The sequence below is a fragment of the Podarcis cretensis genome (genome assembly GCF_951804945.1).
Source record: "Podarcis cretensis genome assembly, chromosome: 2".
Taxonomy (NCBI): domain Eukaryota; kingdom Metazoa; phylum Chordata; class Lepidosauria; order Squamata; family Lacertidae; genus Podarcis; species Podarcis cretensis.
The window spans coordinates 77,493,127-77,507,216 of NC_137171.1; the positions used below are offsets into that span (position 1 = coordinate 77,493,127).

Here is a 14,090-nt window from a genome sequence, read left to right on the forward strand (position 1 = left end):
CAAACCAAATTCTCGATAACTTTGGGAAGCATTTGCAAAAGGAAAGTTAAAACTATGCATGTCGAATGTTATAAAACACTCTGGCTAGAAAATAGCTTATGCTCTATTTATAACTGCACTTGACTGAACTTTTCTCTGGCATTTATGTTGCTTTGGAGAAGGGACACAAAACAAAGTTATTGACCTCTTGTAGTAAACTTCGTGGAGGCTTTTGACAGAATAATGTTGCCTGCAATTTTATTCTACCCTTCCTTCCTCCAAAGAACTCAGAGCAGCACTTATAGCCTCAACAATTACTCTGAGGTAGGTTAAAGCTGTTTGTGCCTCATAGTCAGCAGGGACTTAATGTGGGTTTCTCATGTTGAAGCCCAGAAGCTTAGCCATGGTACCACATTGATTCTTTGGTCAGTTTAAAAGATTTGCTGAACTGCCTCTGGCCTTACTGTCCTGTAGTTAATGTACAGTGGTACCTCAGGTTAAGTACTTAATTCGTTCCGGAGGTCTGTACTTAACCTGAAGCTGTTCTTAACCTGAAGCACTACTTTAACTAATGGGACCTCCTGCTGCCGCGCCGCTGGAGCACGATTTCTGTTCTCATCCTGAAGCAAAGTTCTTAACCCGAGGTACTATTTCTGGGTTAGTGGAGTGTGTAACCTGAAGCATATGTAACCTGAGGTACCACTGTAGTTCTTTCTAAGTAGTAGTTGCTTTTGCAGCGTCTTGTACAAAGATGTTAATAGATTATGCTTTTAGTCTAAAGATTGTATATAATTCTGGACTTCAAAGAGATCTTTCTGTGTTTATGGAACATTTTACAAAATAGTTTCCAGTTGTGCGAATAACTTAATGGCAGTCCTGTTTTATTAATGCGTAGCTGGTAAAAATCAGAATCTCTTAGATGTTGTATGATGCAAACATTTGTAGTAAGTGTAATCACACTAGCTAAGTGCTTTGAAAATGCAGGGTTTGCTGGACCACTTAAGCAATGGAACCATGCCTCAAGATTGTTCATCCTGCTTCACACATATGACTTCCTCTCTGGAATAAATCCACAAAATACAGTTTGTCCTTGCATTTGAAGTGTCCTGCTAGCTTACTGTGGCTGTCAAGTTGTCTGTGCACAACAGCATTGGTGCTACATCATGCTTGATGTAGCAGTTTTTTTTGCCTGAATGACTGTGGCACCTTGTGTCTCCCACTACATGTTTATGGGGTCTGCCTTTCTTGCACTTACTTCAGGAGACATGAGTAAAGAGTGATACTTAATTTTGCTTCTGAAGAAGATGGGATTGGGAGAGAATGGCCTTTCCTAAAAGTATTTTTGATGCCTACTAGAGGGGTGGACTGTAATGAATTAAAGAGGCAGGTTGTTTGGGTGAAATGCAAAGTGTTCTTGCTCTTATATAGGTGAAAACATGCTTGGAGATCCCTTTTACTCAAATTTTTGAATGTTTGGCTTGACTGTGCTGGTTCACAAAAGCCACATCAAAGGTGTTTTCTGCTTAAACTCCCAAACATTTGGTGTAGTTCTTCTATTGGTCGGTTTTATTACACTTATAGGGGCACTTCCTTTGAAGTCCAGAGTAGCTTACACTTGGGATCTAAGGCAGCTTCACATCCAAGTACTGACTAGAATTTTAAGGCACGCTTATGTTAAGCAGTGGAACAACATTGTGTGCTTTCAGTATATTCACGAAGGTAAATGAAGCAGGAGTATCTCCTGCATGCAGGCGAAGCAGTGTAATGTGGGTTCCTGTCTGTTTTCTTTTTACTTATTGCATTTCATGATGGATACAGATGCGGGAGAGACTATTTCTGGAAAAATCTTCTACAGTGTAATGTAAGACAACATTTCCTCTTAAAGGTGGTAAACTGATGGCTGTGAGTTTATTTGTATTGCCCATAACACTTCAGCACTGAACATGGATGCAAACAGTTATTTCTTTTTATCCACAGAGTCTCGCTGTGATAAAGACATGGATGCTCTTAGTGGTTATGCTATGTGCCTTCCTAATCTTACTAGGCTACATGTTGTTGAACATCGACCAATACTTTGTGTAGAGATTAAGGTGAGTCTGTCAGGATTTTAAAAGCAAAAAAAAAAAAAAATCCCTCAACTTTGAACAGCCCTATTCACCTGGCAGCTGGTCTGTCAAGAAAAATGTGTCTAATATTAAATTCTTGGAGCCAAGGCCTATTCTTGTATACAGTGGTGCCTCGCAAGACGAAATTAATCCGTTCCGTGAGGCTCTTCGTATAGCGGTTTTTTCGTTTTGCGAAGCAAGCACATTGACAGTTTAGCGGATTAGCGCTATTAGCGGTTTAGCGGCTTTTAGCGATCAGCTGTTAAGCGGCTTATCAGCGGATCAGCTGATAAGCAGCTTAGCGGCTTAGGAAAAGGGGGAAAAAAGGGAAAAAACCCCGCAGGAACTTGCAAGACATTTTCGTCTTGCGAAGCAAGCCCATAGGGAAATTCGTTTTGCGAAGCGCCTCCAAAACGGAAAACCCTTTCGTCTAGCGGGTTTTCCATCTTGCGAGGCGTTCGTCTTGCGGGGCACCACTGTACTCACTTTGTGTTTAGTAATAACTAGTTGCTGAGAGTATGAGCCCCTGTTTCTTTGGTCTTGCCACCCCTTCAACTCCATGTGGAGCTATTTTGCTGGAAATTATGGGCCCCAAAGTACTTTGAATGTGAACAGTTCGAATTCTGTGTCACCATTAGAGGTACAGTGAAGAGGTGATTTGATATAATGGATGAAACATTTTATACCAGTTAGTTGTTTAACTTTGTATAAACATTTGAACCTGTAGAATTAGAAGCTTAGAGCAAAAATAATAATAATAAATAATACAGACTGTTTTCCCTCATGCTGAGAGTTGCTCTTGTCACAAAGGAGATAGGAACAGACAACAGGACTACAGAGAATGATTTTGTATTTCTATTTGATAATGCAAAAGATATGTATAAATGACCTCTTCTCATATGTTATTTTTTTTGGCATTTATGCAAATTTAAATTATTTACAAACCTGAAAACTGAACAGTTAACACGTAACTCTTTCTAAAAACTACCAGTTATGCGTTGGATTGGTTAAATGCTAGTTTAATTGAGATGTTTTACAAGTATTGAGGGAGATACTGCTTTGGGATGTATCAGAAATCATTAATATTGCCCTTCTCTATATTAATCAGAGAGCATGAAGAGAGATAATCCTGATGCTCACATTTATCTGGGGTGGTGCGAATATATACACTTCTACCAAAACTTATTTATGGAGAAAGGCTAGATCCAGAGAGAAAGACACTTCAAATATCATTTTAAACCCCCTCGCCCAAATAGTGCATTTTAAATACAAAGTGTGCTAATAATTTTAATATATTTAAATATTTATTCTTGCAGCCCAAATGTGGCTTCCTCCCTTTCTTCAGTCATGTTTCACAGGAGATAAAGCACAAAGTATGTCGTTACTGCATGCATCAACATCTAAAGGTAATGTCTTATCTTCAAGATATCCCCCCCCCCTTTGGTTAGTAAAATGATAGAACTAACATTCCATCTTGGGCACAGTCCACCAAACAAGAACTATTGAAATTGTGCCTATTGCTTGCTTTACTGAAACATATTTTAAGAAGATTAGTACTTGCATATAATTTTGTTTTGTCTAAGGAATAAGTAAAGTACCATTCTTAGTTGAGCATTTTTGGGTGTAATTTGTAATTGAGAACTGGGATACCTCAGAGCATGAGACTCTTAATCTCAGGGTTGTGGGTGCAAGTCCCATGTTGGGTGAAAGATTCCTGCATGGCACCAGGTTGGACTAGATTACTCTTGTGGCATCTTCCAACTCTACACTTCTATGAATCTTTGAATGCCTTTATGATAAAAAATATATGAAAAATCTCATTTAACCCACTGTGTCTTCATCAAAAAGTATTAGTGTAACTTCTTATGTTCCTTGACATACTGTTTTCATTGAGAAACATATAGATTTATGTGGAGGAGAATTTCCACATCAGCATGGAACTTTCTGCACTTGCAAAAATGCTCTACATTACAGTGAAACTAGAGGCGAAATGCTTTTGTTAGAGAAAACAAAAGACAAGTAACTGCTAGCTGATAAAATCTTAACATTTAACAGGTGATATTATATGACAAATAACATATGGACACCACTGAAGTTTAAATTGCATGAGTTACTTGTATATTTGAGATCCTAAAGGTTCTACGGGTGTAACGCTTGTTGTAGATGTTTTCTAGAAAATGTGAATACATAGTTGGGATCTCCCCTTGTACTCATAAATAATGTGTTTTAACAGGTAGCAAAAGGAAAGTGGAAACGGCAAAGTAAATATTGTCCTCTGGATCTCTTCTCAGGGTGAGAGCTGTTACGTTTTTATGAATGCTTTGTGTTAGGTTTGTATCACTACCATTAATACTACTTATTTACTGTTACTTTATTTATTTTTAAATTTCTGTATTGCTTTGTATTTTTAATAAAAATCTTTTCAATTTTATGTAGGGTCAGGTGCTATAGGTGCTGAATGAAAGGCAAGGACAGTATTCCTAGCTTGAGAATCTTCTCTGTTAGAGAAAAAAGGGTGGGTTCTGGTGGAGACATTAAAGGGGCAAGTAATGTGGCAATGGCAGTTACGGGCAAGTGTAAATGTGGCTTCAGAAAGACCTTGCTGAAGAAGGAGGTCTTGAAGATGATGCCCAAGCATTAGAGGCAAGTTTCTTGAGAATAAAGGTTAGGAAGGAAATATTGAGTACAGATTAGAGGCAGCAAGAGTGTTTTAGTGTTTGCCTGGTCACATTTCTTCATTTTAAATAGTCCGATGTGGTTTTCCTTTTAGAAATAAACAGCGAATGCACTTTGCCTTGAGAAGTCTGCTACAGGAAGCACAGAATAACTTAAAAATATTTAAGGTAAGGTGCACTGGAAATTGCAATAAGTTTTTGTTCTTCACCATGTCTGTTGCCCCTTGTTAGTATGCTTTACTGGGTGACCAGCTGCAAGTCCCACAGACTTAAATACAACAAGGTCAGTCTTTACTGGATAAAAATTGGATACATATTGATGCATATAGAAACAAAGTTATTTATTTCATTTCCTAAAATAAAAAAATCTGTAGAGATAGGCAAGGAAATGGAGGAAGTGCAAATATGGTTATATAAAGTTGAATTGAAGTGTGAAACTACTGCCTGTTGCTGTCAAAGAGGACATAGAGGCTTATTTTTGATCTTAGTACTAAATACCACAGTACCAATATTTGCAATGTCAGCTACAAAGATCATATGATGAGAAAGATCTGTTATCATATGACTTCCGGTGACTGACATGTTGGTGTGTTTTACTCAAAATGATCTTATTAGCCAAATTCAAAGGCCTGGTGGGATTAATTAGACCTGAGGGCTAAAGGTTCTGCTGTACTAAGCCATATTTTAGCATTTGGCTTGCACACTTTTGAGATGTGCTACAAGGAGGTGTTTGGAAGTGTTTACTTCTTGTTTAGATTGATTGCAACTTGCCCTGTCTAAACATGGTCCAACTGGCTTAATCTTTCCTATAGTTAGCTAAAATGAGCCTGCTTTAAACCATGTTTTATAAAGCTGCTTTATTTCAGTTAACCATAGTCAAGATTAACCACCGTTTAGGGTTCAGGCAACTTGTAAACTGGTTAATATAAAATGAAAGAACTTGCTGATTTCATGACTGAATAGCTGTGCAGTGTGATCCCAAGGGTTGCTCACTCAGCCTTATTATTGCAGTGCCAGCTATAGATAAGCATTGCATCTCAACACAAGCACGGACTGTCCTCCCAAGTCTCCTCGGTTTATGTGATGGTTCTTTTGGTGAATCCTACCACAACAGAGACCATGGGAGGAATTCAATGTCATAATCTTCTGATTGTTCTGTCAGTGCAAGCATTTCAGCTAGCCAGATGAAATGGTTCTCCATCTCCCCCACCCTGCATACTGTTCTGGGGGTTATCCCAACCTCCAGAGCCAATTTTTTTTTTTGGGGGGGGGGTATATACTGGGGAGGAGAGGGTAAACACCCATTGTGTAAGTGTATGTCCTCATTAGGTGTATCCTGCCTGCTTTCTCATTTTTTAGCCCTGTATTAACCAAATTCAACAGGATCTTTCCTTCCTAGTGGCATTCAGATAAGGTGTGTGGTGAACATAAGGAACTGTTCTATAAAGGAAGTCTTTATCTAGCACTTAATCTCATTATAAACCAAAATAGCAAACTTGACTAGTTGTACACCAGTACATGGCTGTACATACTCTGTGTTTTAAAAGTGCAGAGTCTGCTCCATGAAAAGCTTAATTCTAGAAACTACAAAAGTTCATAAGCAAATGTTTGTGTTTTGCATTACTTGTTCCACTTTAAACTGAAATAGTGAGAATTCTGAAATCTGCACCTTCATGGCACAGTTGTAGATTAATGGCATACATGAGCCCTGTCTCCCTCTGCTGTCTTTAGTTTTTGATGGTACTGTTAGTAATTTGATCTGTTCAGTGGTGAGCCTGTATGTTAGCACAATGATCAAATAATGTTTTGAACAAACCTTGCCTTTATTAATTTGTTAATATGCTTTGTACCGATTTATCAGATAATTCTGAAGAAAGCAAAACGAGAGGAAAAAGACTTGCTTGCTAAATATACATGGCTAAACTAATTCACTGAAATCAGTGGGTGTCTTTCTATCTAATTTGTTAAGTTGTGTTCTGTGTCAATAACTTTTTTTGTTTATCTTTTTTCCTGTCAGAGGCTAAGCTTCTTCCTCATGACTTATAATTAGTAGTATCCCACTTAGCAATTGAATAAGCTCCTTGTTTTAACTTAGGTTTGTATTTTGGCCTTCTTCCAGAGAGCTGAGGCTGGAACTATGCTTGGCAGTAGTTCTAGGTCTGAGAAACCAGGTTGCTGCTTAGCTCTTGAAAAAGTGGCAGTGGAGACTGAAATTTGGAAGAGGAAAGCAGCAGCATGGCTTCTTAATCTCTAGCTAAGGTTTGCAGATGTGTTTGCCCCTTCCTTTGCCTGCTGCTTTCCCTTGCCAAATCACACCTTTCTCCTGCCACACTTCAATCTGGCTACCCAGATTGTTCCCAGACTTGATCTGCTGCTGTACATTTAGTTCAAAACCTGACAATATCTCTGTGAGGTAGGAGAAATGTCCCCTTATGCAAGGTTATTTAGTGTGCTTCACAGCTGAGCAGGAATCAGTCCTTAGCTTCCCACTTTGAAACCCAGTTTTCCAAGGCACAAAAGCACAGGACATACAAGCATGCAGTGTCTGTTACTCCATACATTTTGCTAATATGAAAAAATAAAATCTTAGATGTATAACTTCTTTTTCCTTCCTGTTACAGAATGGTGAGCTAATTTATGGTTGTAAAGATAATGAGGACGCTCTCTCTGATTTGAATGAACTTACTTGCCACCTGAAGCCTTTTTTCTTTCCTTCAAATGGCCTGGTCAATGGAACTCATTGTACACGGACAGTTCTGAAAGAATTAATCCATGTAATAACAATGGCTCTACTGAGTAGCACAGATGCCTGCAAAGCAGGTGATATGAAGACAGTTCCCTCCTCACAAGGAAGGAGTTTCTGTGAAGCTAGTGCTTTCAGTAAAGAAATAGCAAGAAATGGTAAGTAATTTCTGAGTTTCATCTGCCCATCTAAAATTCAAATGATAAAATACTGTACAGCAAGATATGCATTACTTTAGTAATCATTTTTCAGAATGCATTGATAAAATGATTGTCTGCACTGTAATTTTCAAGTTGTCTATTTGCTGCAAAGCCCCATGTGTTTCACATGTATATTGCAGAGTTTCCAAGAGATTTTTCAGTGTAGAAAACGCAAAGCTAATTCTGGGCATCCCACTTCTTCAGACTTGTAGAATTTGCATATTTTGTTTCTCTAGGCCTATGCTGTTGCTTTTAGAGCTGTAGTTAATAGAATATTTCAGCAGCTTCTGCACTTCCCCTCCTTGCCACGGACTGCTTGAAAATTGATGAGTCCTGACAGCAGAAGCCCGTGCAAGAACTTCTGCTTGTGCATTGGGGCTTTCTCCCACTGTGCCTCCCTAAATTATCTCATGAGGGTGTAGGAAAACCTCCAGAACAGCATGTGGTGGGAGATAAGGAGTACTTGCCCTAATGAAACAATCGACATAGTGCAACATTGAAATGTTGAGAAATAAAAGTGGCAATAAAAACACAATTAAAAATCAATATGAATACTGAATGCACTGTACGTGCTGTTCACAATTGCTGCTCCTGCTGTTCTTCATGGCCACACTTGTAGACCACCTGAATGAAGCTTGCAGACCACTGATGGTCTGTGGACCATAGTTTGGGAACCCTCAGAATATGGCATTAAAAATCTACACTGTGTAAAATGTGCCTTTTATACAAAACTTAGATTTGCAAAGATGTGCATGATTAAAAATCAATTAAATCAGTTTGGTGAAATTTTTCTTCTGAATAACTTGAGGGTGGGGAACTGGGTATTTTCAAAATGTGCTAAGATAATATTTCTTCTTAGGATTGACTCTCAAATATTGTACAACTTGAGGCCTTGACATTTAAAAATGTATGCCATTTGCAATAGCATTAGCATATCACCATAAATCTTCCCTCAATATTGGGAGCAGTAAAGGACTTATATTTCTCTGTTGTTTTGGAAATGTCCTTTCTAACTAGAGCTGAACATTGAATTACAGTGCCTCATTGTTTCCTTTTTTGAACTGGGGGTACAAATCTGGCTTTTGTTTTGAAATACGTAAATTGGGCATGGTTAATCTCCCCTGCTCCATAACTTTGCTTTTGTTAGTTGTGAGGAGAGAGGTTTGTATATATATATTTGTCAAACCAGTTTTGAAAACATACTTTCCTTTCAGGCAAAAATAAAATGGAGACCTCCGGCTTGCCCAAAGAATGTCTCCTCTACAAAACACTCCAGGCTCAGATGCTGGATATGCTGGATATTGAGGGTGTATATCCTTTGTACAACAGAGTGGAGCAATACTTGGAAGAGTTTCCCAAAGAGAGGTAAGATTTCATGGCACCAGTTTTTAACTTGTCAAGTGGAATGGAGTAGAGCTTAGTGAAGCTCACTGAGCAATGTGGAAGATTGTTCTCAAAGGCTCATTAAGGTTTCTTTAAAACTCGGAGGGCCTGTTCAGCTATTCTAGGATTATCTTCACCATGATACTGGGGATTAGGGCTTGCGGGAAGATGCTGCATTTATTTGACCCTTCAGATCTACCAGTTTAAGAAAACAATGATGTCACTCTATGTACAGCTCTGAGTCGTAATATACAGCTTAGCTTAGCGTCTTGAGTAAAGAAGGTGGTCTGTAATATTACAACCTCTGCATAAATCCAGAAGTTATACTGCAGAAATTACCCACAGTTCACTGACCCAAATGCCACACTACCAATATTGTTGGCAACTGCCCTTCTTTCATACCACATTGGATAAAGGACCCCTATCACAAAATAGCTTTTTTGACAGTTCTTGTTCTTATTTACACAGCTTTTCTTTAACATAGTAATAGTTATTCACTTTCTGTGTTGGGAAAAGAAAGACAGTAATGGGCTGGTTCTCATAAAATGCACACTCCTCCTCTGTTGAGAAGAGGATCTACCAACAATATTGCAGTGTAGCATTTGAGTTAGTGACATATGGATTATTTCTGCAGTTCTGGAATATAACATTTGGACTGATGCAGAGGTTGTAATATTCTTTTCTGCCAATATTGCTTTTGGTTTCAAAGAATATAACATATAACATAGTGTTATATGTGAACCAGGAGTCCTGGTTTAAAACAAACAATGGTATCTGATAAACAAGCCAACTTCAAACTGTGGATGGCGTTTTCAACTAACTATTGCTTATTTTAAACCAGGATTCCTGGTTCACACAACACTAAGCTCAGTTTCTTCGAACCTGAAATTAAACTTGGTGGAAGTGGACATTGTTCAGGTTCACCCACACAGCACTACATGCAGGGGTGGGGGAACCTGTCTGCTTCCACACAACTCCCATTATCCCCTGACCATTGGCCACGTTGGCTTGGGGTGATGGGAGTTGGAAGTTGAACATCATCTGGAGGGCCATAGGTTCCTCACCTCTGGGGACTAAACCAAAATTTAATGTTAAGTGCAAGCCAGTGGATTCTGCTCACATTAGGAATTAAAGAGAGACTTCTGCATTGTTAGGGACTTGCTTTGTTAGGAACTTGCTTCTTTCTAAGTCAGTGTAGACCCAAAAAACAAGAGTGTTGCTAAGTATTTATATACTGAATTTCTTATTTCAAAAAGTACACACAAAGTACACACAAATGGACTGACAAGTTGGTCTGGACTATGAAGAGCATCTTGCAGCAGTACAAAAACACTTTAAAATGGACATGTCAGACTAGACAGAACCCTGATCAAAAGCACTTTGCTCTGCAACATTTTTATTTCAGGTTCTATTTCAAAAACAAAAGACTAGAATGTTACTTTGGAGATGCCTTGTTTTTGCAATATTAGTTCCATGGCTCATCTCTTGTGATTTTAGACAAAGGTCACTAGAGGGTGCAACAGCCTCACTTGTTAAAAACACATTTTTTTTTTGAGCAGCTAGATGTACGGTAAGAAAACAGCAGCGGAAACAAATTTGGTGCAATTGTTTAATGATACACAAATATAGTATAATCGGCAATACAGTTATGTAATTCTACTTTTTGACCTGTTCTCTAATTGGTTCCCCCCCCCCCTGTTTTTTAAGGAATGTGCTACAGATAGATGGGCCTTATAATGAATCATTCTATGAGAAGCTACTAGATATCTCAACTGAAGATGATGGAACAGTAGCATATGCACTGACAAAGGCAAGGATCCGAAGTTCCTTCTTCTTATTAATTATTAGTAGATGCCATTTTCAGATAATTATTATACTCGCATATGTTCTGAACAGTTGCTGAAGAAAGAGATGCTAGGGCCTAGCATAGCAGAAGATCTACATCTAAGTCCTAATGCCAGCTTCTCTTTTGGGAGGCAGGGGAAGATGGGGTTCCTGCTGCAGGTGGCCTCCCTGCCTTCCAGGCCACCTGGTACCAACTACCCTGTGAAGAAGATACAAGGAGAGAGACACCAGATGCCTGCTCCAGATGCACACATTTTGTTTGGCTTTTTACATATCAATTTGCATTTCATAAAAGGTGTAAGCTGTTCTGAGGACTCCAGTTGAAAAGGAGGGTATACATCTAGTAAATAAATACAATTCTGAACATAAGGGCAATGTAGGAAAGTTGTGATATGCCAGATCAGGCTGTTTGTCCATCTATTCCATTACTGTTTCATCTGACCGGTGGTTTATCTCCAGAGTATCAGGCAGGAGTCTTCCCTGTTATCTGCTACCTTATTCCTTTTATTGAAGATGCCAGGAAATGAACCTGCATCTTTCAGTATGCATAGCATGTGGTCTACCACCAAGTTACGATCTTTCTAGACTGAACATAGATTCAGCTTGGTAGTGAGAAGGAACATCTCTTTGGAAGCCTCTTTATGAGGCCTCCCTCTCCAGGACTTAGGATGATCCGAGGCAGCAGGTACTTGTGAAATATAGTTCTCCAAGGCATCTGTGCCTTCTGAAGGCCTTCTGATGGGTAAGGTGTAGTGGTAGCGTTCCAGTTACCAGACAATGATTCACTTGCTCAGATAACAGTCCAAACTGGAGGAAAACGTCTGAGACAAATCATGCTTAGTTTATAATACAGATGAGGTAATTACAGTTTTTGGTGACACCACTAATTACTATGCAGATTTTGCTAATGGTACCGTATATTAAGACCAGCTTTGCATGGAAAGCATTGCCTTACTTTGAACCAATTTTAAGTAAAGATAAGAAGTTACCCCCCCCCCAAGGAATTCTTAATGCACCCCCAATTCAGTTTGTATTAGCAATACAAGTCCTTTGCCTCTGTACACCTGGTCAAAGGGAACAGGAAATGGTTTCTTTCTTTTAGTAAGTAAAATGCTGGTATTAATAGCCACCACACAAACATTTCACTCTGCATTAGAAGTGGAACAGGGCTTCAATCTGACCTTGCCACATATTGGGGCTGATGCGATTGACGCAACCTGAGTGCTTTCTCCCACATTGCCCCTGGAACCAATGAAGCCATCCACCTATGCTTGAATTCTTTATGTGCTTACGTGACTCAGAAGTGATGGATCACAGCATCATTTGTGTGCTATATAAATAGAGACTAACATTCTAATTGGACACTCCTGTGGCAGAAAATGGAAGGCAATTTTGAGCAATCCCCCACACTACTCCTGCTGTCTCTGCACTACCTCTCACATTGTTCCAGGGAATACTCTTGACTCTCCAGAGCTTGTTTTCATTCAGCATAGGATGTTGCAGGTGGGAGGAATTGGTGTCAAAAATTGCCCCTTCCCCTTGTGTCAGTGGGAGCCTCCAGTTAGCAAAGTTCGGCCAAAGATAAGTCTGGAGCCAGCACAATGAAACCTAAACATGTTAAAGCTCTAATAAGGCTCCAGGTGTAAGAACTGCTTAATTTTTTTTTCTTTTATGACTTGGTTTTATTAGCAGCTTTGAGGGAAAGTGGTGTATTAATGTTGAGAATAAAACTGTCTGCTAAATGTGTTGGCTGATATTTCTCTGCTGGTTACTAGTGTTGTAGGCTCCAACATGTGGCTCAGTAGAACAGAGGTAGGGTTGTAATGTTGTCAATTACAGTGGTGCCTCGCAAGACGAAATTAATTCATTCCACGAGTTTTTTCGTCTTGCGATTTTTTCGTCTTGCGAAGCACGGACTTTGGAAAAGCTTCAAAAATCACCAAAATCTTCAAAAACCTCAAAAAAGGCTACCACACCGCGTGCTATGAGTTGCTCCTCAAAGTGAATGCACGGTTTTAAGAAAAAGGAAACAAACTTGCAAGACAAAGGAAACAAACTTGCAAGACGTTTTCGTCTTGCGAAGCAAGCCCATAGGGAAATCCGTCTTGCGAAGCAACTCAAAAAACGAAAAACTCTTTCGTTTTGCGAGTTTTTCCGTCTTTCGAGGCATTCGTCTTGCGAGGTACCACTGTAATTGGTTACTTGACTACTTGGAGTACAGTGAAATATTCCATGAAGTCGATGTACCTATACCTGTGTGGCCTACCAGTGGCATAATTTGACAACAGCATGAATACAATCTGATTTTTGCTTGATCAAATTCCCAAACATATATAAATGTACAGGATTGTGTAGAGGAACATAAGACCCATTCATGTGGGTAAGGGGCAGCCTCTTGCATCCATGCAGAGTTGGTGTCTGACCAGGGGAAGGCTTGCAAGCATAGGTCTCTCTATATGTATATGTTTCCATGCAGACTGCATGGAAGCTTACACATCAGCTTCATTGGCTTAATGTAGGGGCTAGGGCCAGCAGCATGCCCTGCTTCCTAATAACTACTTAGATTCCTCTTCCTTGATTAATACAAGAAAGGGACTCTCTCATACCCCAGATAATATACGGGTACAATCAACAGTGGCCAGCAGCTGTTTCTGGTATCATATCAACTGGCAAAATTGAAATGGGGGCAGACCCTTGCAGTATTTATCTATTTATACAGGAGGTCAAGATTTATACTGTTGTTTTGCCACACAGTACAGACAATAAAGATGTAAGAGGCTGGCTTGCATTTGTGATTGGTTGAGTCACCATTATAATTCTTAAGTACCAGTAATTGTCTGTTAGATGAGTCCTGTCTTAATTTTGTTGCAGGTTCAGCAGTACAGAGTTGCAATGACAGCAAAGGACTGCTCCATTATGATTGCCCTCTCACCTTGCCAGCAGGATGAATGGTAAGATGATCTAGAATGTTATGCATGCTTCTTGGAGGTTCTCTGTCTGCACTCTTCAGAATGATCAGTATACATTGAAGTTAACGCTGCTTTGGTTCAAATTTTATTGTCCATTGATCATAATTTAAGCTCCAAACCCCATTCAACTAAAAGCATGCAAAAGTGATGATGCCTATGACAGCCTTTATTGAAAACCTAGTAATCTATTT

The 14,090-nt window shown here is 39.3% G+C and overlaps 1 protein-coding gene and 1 long non-coding RNA gene across 3 annotated transcripts in view; one reads left to right on the top strand and one right to left on the bottom strand.

Annotated features, from left to right (window-relative positions):
- IPPK (inositol-pentakisphosphate 2-kinase) overlaps positions 1 to 14,090 on the top strand; it is a 31,720-nt gene that overhangs the window by 13,426 nt on the left and 4,204 nt on the right. For both annotated transcript variants that reach the window (XM_079967305.1, XM_079967306.1), the window contains 8 exons: positions 1,957 to 2,069; positions 3,401 to 3,490; positions 4,318 to 4,376; positions 4,855 to 4,927; positions 7,381 to 7,660; positions 8,917 to 9,067; positions 10,793 to 10,895; positions 13,802 to 13,881. In XM_079967305.1, coding sequence (XP_079823431.1) covers positions 1,957 to 2,069; positions 3,401 to 3,490; positions 4,318 to 4,376; positions 4,855 to 4,927; positions 7,381 to 7,660; positions 8,917 to 9,067; positions 10,793 to 10,895; positions 13,802 to 13,881 — 949 coding nt within the window. The remainder of the gene's footprint in view (positions 1 to 1,956; positions 2,070 to 3,400; positions 3,491 to 4,317; positions 4,377 to 4,854; positions 4,928 to 7,380; positions 7,661 to 8,916; positions 9,068 to 10,792; positions 10,896 to 13,801; positions 13,882 to 14,090) is intronic.
- LOC307211090 overlaps positions 12,642 to 14,090 on the bottom strand; it is a 387,208-nt gene continuing 385,759 nt past the window's right edge. Inside the window, exons 2-3 of the long non-coding RNA XR_013836285.1 lie at positions 13,133 to 13,497; positions 12,642 to 12,775 (exon numbers count right to left, since the gene is read on the bottom strand). This is a non-coding gene — a long non-coding RNA (uncharacterized lncRNA). The remainder of the gene's footprint in view (positions 12,776 to 13,132; positions 13,498 to 14,090) is intronic.